This window comes from Bombus impatiens, unplaced genomic scaffold (assembly GCF_000188095.3).
Source record: "Bombus impatiens unplaced genomic scaffold, BIMP_2.2 scf_0491, whole genome shotgun sequence".
Lineage (NCBI taxonomy): Eukaryota > Metazoa > Arthropoda > Insecta > Hymenoptera > Apidae > Bombus > Bombus impatiens.
The window spans coordinates 595,137-602,269 of NT_176910.1; the positions used below are offsets into that span (position 1 = coordinate 595,137).

The following is a 7,133-nucleotide window of genomic DNA, read 5'->3' on the forward strand; positions in this document are numbered from 1 at the left end:
TCGCTGCCCCCGGCGGTTCCAACGCGCGATTCCCGACCGGCACGTGTGAATCGCCGCTCCCGGCGACGTAACACGACGTAATACCGCGCAAGAGGCGGCGTGGGCGTTGACACTTCTTTCGGTTGCCTCCGGACTATCCGTCTTTCTTGTTATTGTAGCAACGACGTAGTAAATACCTACAGGGTGTTCCACAAGTGGTTGTTTATATACAGTGGCTACGAAAAGTATTTATAGACGATTGTATTTATTATTGCATTTACATGCTAGTCTACGCCTTAATGTATCGTTCTTTTCATAATTTTGTCTTTACAGCAAGTATTCGTCGAGTGTATATAATATATGTCGGGTTATCATTAGGATTTAAGGCGCGTAATGATTCTTCGTTTGAATTAGCCATTGATTTACGAAACAGAGAATATATTTACGCGAGTAAACAAGATTTTACAAAATATTATGAATAATGAGTTTAATAAATGATAAGATTAACAAACGATAAGTTTAACTAATAATTAGATTAAAGAATAATAAGTTTAACGAACAATAAGAGGAACGAATAATACGTCTTACGAATAATAAATTTAACGAATAATGAGATTAACGATTGACAGGTTTTACGAATAATGAATTTAATTAACGCTATTAATGATGTTCCGGGGTTCAAACGAATCCACGGTCAACGGGATAACTCTTTACTATGCGTAGAATAATTTTAAACACAAAAATACGATTGCTGAGACACTCGATAAATTGCTCGATGTTTCACTTTCCAAGGCGATCACACGAATGAATATCTGATGAAAATCTTTTTCGCTATACGACTGCATTTGTTTGTTATATGCTCGCTGGAGGCATCGAGAAGGTTCCAATCGTTGTTGTTAGGCAATTTCTGTCAAAAATTTGTTGTATACTCTTTGGAAACATCGAGAAAGATCGAAACGCCGTTGCTAGGCAGTTTCTGTCTGAAGATTGATTCCTAATACAACGTGTGTCCCATTATATCGACATCTCTAAAGTACAATTCTATGTAATTTCTAGGGAGAACAATACAACCGATCCACATCTTCGTCAGGCAAAACGTTTATCCCGTGACCGTGGCTACGTTCAGCGACCAGTTGTCACCTCGAACCCACTTTCGCTTTCACAAATATCAAACAATTACAAATGACAATTGCTTAATTACAGTTATGATAAAATCTAGGCTAAAGCATTAGAAGGCTTGCTCAAAATTGCAAAGGGAAGGCTCCGGTTTTCCTTTCATCTCCGACATATATATTCTTCGTAATTCCAATGTTATGTCTTACGTTTTTAACACGGTAAGACGCAAGACGCAAGGCAGAAAGCGAAAGAAAGTAAGTGTTTTTACGAATACGAATGAAATCTTTAATATGAAATTGTCTCCATCTTGAGGGAAATTGAGCTTGATACCTATTTTTGATAGCGAAAAGAAAGGGAATTGAATTATATCTGCAGTTGTGAAAAAGTCAGCTCTTGAAATTCTACGATTTAAAACATTCTTTACGGTGTGAACAGCATTACCAAATACTTCTACTGAATCATATTGGAAAGAAAACCAAAGGCCAAAGCCGACTTCTCCATTCTTAGCTTCTGGAATTATTTCTCTTCGTAAGACCGACGTCTAAGAAAATTCTTCGCGTCTCGACCCACCTCCCTCGATAACTTATCGTTGCAACCTTGGCATAAAAAGGCGACAATGCAGCCAATTAACCGGTTCGCGCGTAGGGATACTTTTCCTCCGCAGAGTATACGTATCGATCCAATTGCAGCGAAACCCGGCAAGTGACAAACGTTTTCAAGGGTTGATCGATGTCGGAGGGCGAGGATATCATGCCAGTTGCACGATCGCAATTCCGTCTCCGACTTTCAACTTCAAACTATTCGAGACCAACTTTCTCTTTCATTCTATCCCAGAAATACAAGTTTTCACGCGAAAGAAAAGGAAACGAAAGAAAATGTTTCAAAGGGTTGTTCGATGGAAAACTATTACACCAGTCGCATAATAGCGATTTGTTCTGCAATTTTCGACCTCAAACCCATCAAAATTATCTTCCTTGTCCATTTTAGAAATTCTTTACATCACCTTCTTTTTTTCTACACGAAAGAAAAGAAGAAAATACTTCAAAGGGTTAACCGATATCCGAGGACGTGGCTATTACGTCGAATGCACGATTGCAATTTCGTCTTTCATCTTCAATTCCAGTCGGAATCAAGCTTCTTGTTTATTCGAGTAATACACGCATTCGTTTCACAGAACAGAAAAAGATGCAAACGAAAGTGAGAAAAAGAAAAGGGAGAAGAACTTGTGGAGGAATTTGAGGGGTTAAAATCGCTTACCCTCGGTCATGAAACGGGTCAAAACAGTGAGAAAGGCGATAAAAATTGGGGCATCGCGGATGGCCTCTCGACAGCAGCCAGGTGTACGATGAACTCGAGGGTGGCCTCCTGTTTCGCGAGCAGAAAGACACGGGGGGTGAGCCTTCCCTCGGGATAAAGAGGGTGTTAAGATCCGCGATGGTGTGGGTTGTTGTGACGGCAATGCTTGTATACCGGTCGGGGCCTTCGACTCGTGCCGCTGCCCATCTATCATCCGAGCATCTCTTCCCATTCCTCTCGTTTTTCTTTTTCTTTTTCCTTTTTACCTTGCCTTTGTCGTGCGCCGTCCCGCAACTCCTAACCGATCGACGCTGTCTCGATGTACTCGTAAAGATCACGAAATGTTTGGAGAAGTGTTATATGTGCAACTTGTTCGTTTTTTAAAATCAAAAGTAGCTGCACAGAATGTGAAATTACAGATGGCTATTTCATATTTGGAATTTTAATTGTTACAATCGTCTAACGATTCTAATACTATCGCGATATTATAGCGCGATCATTTTTTATTTAATTATTTCTACAAAACGACAGTTCTGTGCTATTTATATTTTCTTTTGCTAGTTTTCTAATGTGATAGAGATAAAAGCTATTTGGTAGAAGAAAATTTAAATTTCTTATTAAAACTACTTTATACGTTTTTATAATTCTTATCTAATTAAAATGACGAAATAAGGATGTTTCCTGCTACAAGGGACAGGAGTCTAAAAAATCGGGATGCCCCAGTTTCAACTGCCTGTCGCGATTATTATGAAATGTTGGAGGGCAGAGACGTCGCGTCCCTCTTCTAGCAAGGCGTAGAACATAGAGGAGTTTAACATAATCGGTTGTCATTGTCGCGGCATAATGGAGCAACGAAGGTGATGCATATACGATGACGGGTTATTCAGTGATCGATTTCGAGAATCGCATATTATTTGCACTCGACAGGCTATCATCGAGCGGAACAACAATTTTCTCGTTTAATCGCGGCTCATCACGAGATGCGCTCTGCCTACGCACGGCTGTCCGTGAAAGTCACGATAATAGCTGTCAGTGACTCACTTAAGGTCAGCTCTCGGAAAGTGGCACGATAAAGACAAGAAGCAACTACGAGTCGACGACTCGTGAAAATCATCGTCGATCTGTTGAACTTTCCAGTAAAATCTCGCTCCTTGGCACGTCCGACATATTTTCTAAGAAACTTAGGAAGTTTAACTGTTTTACAATTCCATTCAGTTGTAATTTATTACGAAAGCTGAGAAAGAAATTTGATTCGATATTTTTCAAAATATTTAAACAAAATTTTTCGAACGTATACCATGTTATAATCGCTAAGAAGCATTAAGTACATGTTAGGGTACTGTTGAGTTTCTATAATGCAGCAAAATTGCTGTTACTGAAACGCGAGAGAGAAGCGTTATTGACTACGAATGATAGGATGGAAACTGGCAGATCTAGCTGGACGATTGGTAAGAACAGCTAACATCGCTCATTTTACACCCACATCTCTAGAATCCCTAACGGATAAACTCGTTTCATAGAACACATCCCTCTTATCAGTATCAACGACCGGCCGTTCGATTCTCTGCCGAACATTGATCTGAATGTTTCTCTTATCGCAGTTCCATTTCACACAGAAAATAAAGAAAAGGAAGAGAAAGGACAAAAAATCTTACGCAAGAAAAGAAAGATCGAGTTAAAAAATATTGTTTAAATGAAATACTACGACTTCTCGATTTTCACGTGATTAGTATGAGAAAACTTTGCTTGTCGAGGAACGAATCGATTCGTTTTAATTGTTAGGCGAGCATGTTTTATCGTGACGAGGAGAGAGAGAGAGAGAGAGAGAGAACAGCAAAGGAGAGAAAGGAGAAAGAGAGAAGTAGCGCTAGGCCGTATCGGCAGCAAACAACACGTTTGTTTCTGAACGAGTCTGAGTTCGATACGCGATTATTATGACCCGCGACGAGCCTTGAACTTGCCCTACGATAAGCGGAGCTGCTTACGAGACGGCGACGCCGCGCGGCTGTTTGTTGCACACCGCTCTGTACACGCTTGCCCGCGACTTTGCCATTAAATTGACTCGCGTCGGAGTACAATGACCTCGTGCATTCGAGTTTTCAAAACGAACTCTCCACGTCTACTCGTGGTTCGTTCTCGCTTTCGATGCCATTATCCTATCGAATCGAATCGTTCTAAAGCGTGCTTCTTTTTTCAATAAAGATTAAATGTGGGTTTCGAAATTTTTTTGGAGTTCGTTTTTACTTTTCGATGACTATCTTATCGAATTGAAGCAATTAAAGATATTTTAAATATCTCCTATCATCGTATAGATTTTGCAGAGGGATTGAAAAGGTTCACTATTTTGATAATCGTTTGTCCGCATGTTTGAGAAATTTCATTAATTCGTAGTAATATAATTTTAATAATTGTTCGATAATTATTTAGTAGTACTTCTGAGAAAATTTTATTGCAGATGTTTCGATAAAACTTAAATGGGTCTGAGAATATTTAACTCAGTCTCTTACGAAATGAATTGCGATTGCAAATAAATTGCGACCGTGTGGTGTGCGGCGAGGAATGCAATTTTCTGTTCTAATCAGAATCGGTAGTCGAGGAGCAGTACATTCGGTATAATCAACTTGCGGCAAGTTATTGGTAAATCGACGTTGTTAGAATGGCATGTGATTTTCTGTTGTATCAACGTGAACGTCACAGTCTCCTTCTTTTTTTAATAATTTTCATATGTGTAGCTCCTTGGTATCAAACAATTGAACCGTAGCATTGCAAATGCATAATTGACGATAACCTCCACTTGCAGCGCAACGTCTCTGATAAATAAAAGGAAGTAAATCATTCTCGTTGTTTCAACAAAAAATCACGAGGAAAGCTTCTTCCTATTTTAAAACTCTGAACTGATCAGTCTTCGTTTTTAAACACTTGTTCCACATTTTCAAAAACGAACATTGTCTATTTTAAACATCTAAATTGATCAATCTCTCCTTTTAAATACTTAATTTAAATACTTGTTCTACATTATAGAGTCACCAGCTTTTGATAATATTCTTTCTCATTTAAAAATTCATTCAAGTCCAATAAAAATTCATAAAGCGCAACAATTTCTTAGGAATAAAAACCAAGAGAGGGAAAATATAGGAGAACAAATTTTACAATGCTCGTTTTTGAGCACAGTTCGAATCCGTCGCTAGGAAAAGCAACTGAACAGCCGAACAGCCAGCCAGCCAGCCAGCCAACGAGCCAGTCAACCCACCAACCCCCTATTCAATGTCGTTACAATAATAAACCACCTCGGTTATCTGTATTTCTGTATTTCCCTCTGGGATTCTCGGCACATTCAGGCATCGGGGCCAAGTTCAGCCTCTATCTATATATACACGGAGCGTTCTATAACGCGGCTGTATGCCAGTGTTTATCCTATCCTGGCATCCGTGTGCCACCCCTTTCTCCCAGCGGGCGCCGCGTGCACCTGGATTTTCACGAATTTCAAGGGAAACATGGGCCGACAGCCAACCCCACCCTTCGAACGATGTCGCGTGCCGACCACCTTCATTTTCGCGCTCGTTTCATCGCCCCTTCGATCCACTCGTTCTCGCGGAATTACTCCAGTTACGCGGGCGCGAACGCATGCGGCGCAACAGGATTCCTCTCCCAGCGAAAGTGAATGCAGACAGAGCGAATTTGTAACTTTTCGAGTGTTTTACGCGCCGATGTGTTTTTTTAAAGGGGAGAAGTTTTCAGTAAAGAAATGATTACGAACGAAAATTTCGGGACTGTTTAATAAATTACGAAAGACCCGTTTAAAGAAATATCACGTTTCGATCGTTTCAACGTGCTTCAATCAGAAAAGTATATTTTGTATATTAAAATAGTAAATGTTGGTAACTAATATCTGCTCTATATAAGTCTGTAGATTGTTCTACGTATACTCCATTCTGATTAGATTAAGTTTAAATTCACTTTGGGTGCCGAACGATCCTCGCATATCCCTAACCACGAAAGGATTTCGCATATACCATTGATAAGTGATCGTGAAAATTCCAAGCTTCGTCGATGAAAACGAAATTGATTGATAAAACATACTAACCTTTTTCTCGGTGAGTTTCTCGCACCGCCTCATTTTGCAGATCTGATGGCTCTTGTCGTTGCGGCATGGCGCGCAATCTCCGCAATTGTCCTTGCGTTGACATCCGATGCACTCGCCGCACCTCTTGCGTTTCTTTTTGGCCGGTTTGTCGCTGAGTCCGCCGTCACCGTCGGCGTCGGCCATGCCGCCACCAAGGTGATGGGCCCCCCTGTTCGCAGTGGATGAAACCGCGGCTACTTGCCCGGAACTCTCGACATTTCCGGCGCCAGCGCTGTCTTCGGACTCCATCGAGCCGGCTCGCATTTTTCTACGCTCTTTTTTCCTGCCGTCGATGCCGATCGGCCTGGATGTAGGTGACGAGTCAAGCACCGTGGACATCGGGTTCTGGAAATTGGCGTGATGCAACTGAGGATACTCTGGCTTCACCACGGTCAACACCGTGTGATGAGGATGTCCAGGAGGCGGAGGCGGGAACGCCTGCACCGGACTGGAACCCAGCAACTGAATGTGCCTTTCGTCGAGTAGCTGCTGTTGAAGCGCCGGCACCTCTCTAGCTTGAACGGGAGCCGGTACCAAAGGATAACCGACGCTGCCTCTATGCGGATGCGGGGCTGGGAGCGGCGTGCCGAGCGTGTGGAAGCTAGGCAGGCCGACCGCC

The 7,133-nt window shown here is 41.6% G+C and overlaps 1 protein-coding gene across 1 annotated transcript in view; it reads right to left on the reverse strand.

Annotated features, from left to right (window-relative positions):
* Window positions 1–7,133, reverse strand: part of LOC100742067 (DNA N6-methyl adenine demethylase) — a 126,470-nt gene that overhangs the window by 118,890 nt on the left and 447 nt on the right. The window contains exon 2 of the mRNA XM_012387872.3: window positions 6,476–7,128. Within this exon, the coding sequence (XP_012243295.1) occupies window positions 6,476–7,128 (653 nt within the window). The remainder of the gene's footprint in view (window positions 1–6,475; window positions 7,129–7,133) is intronic.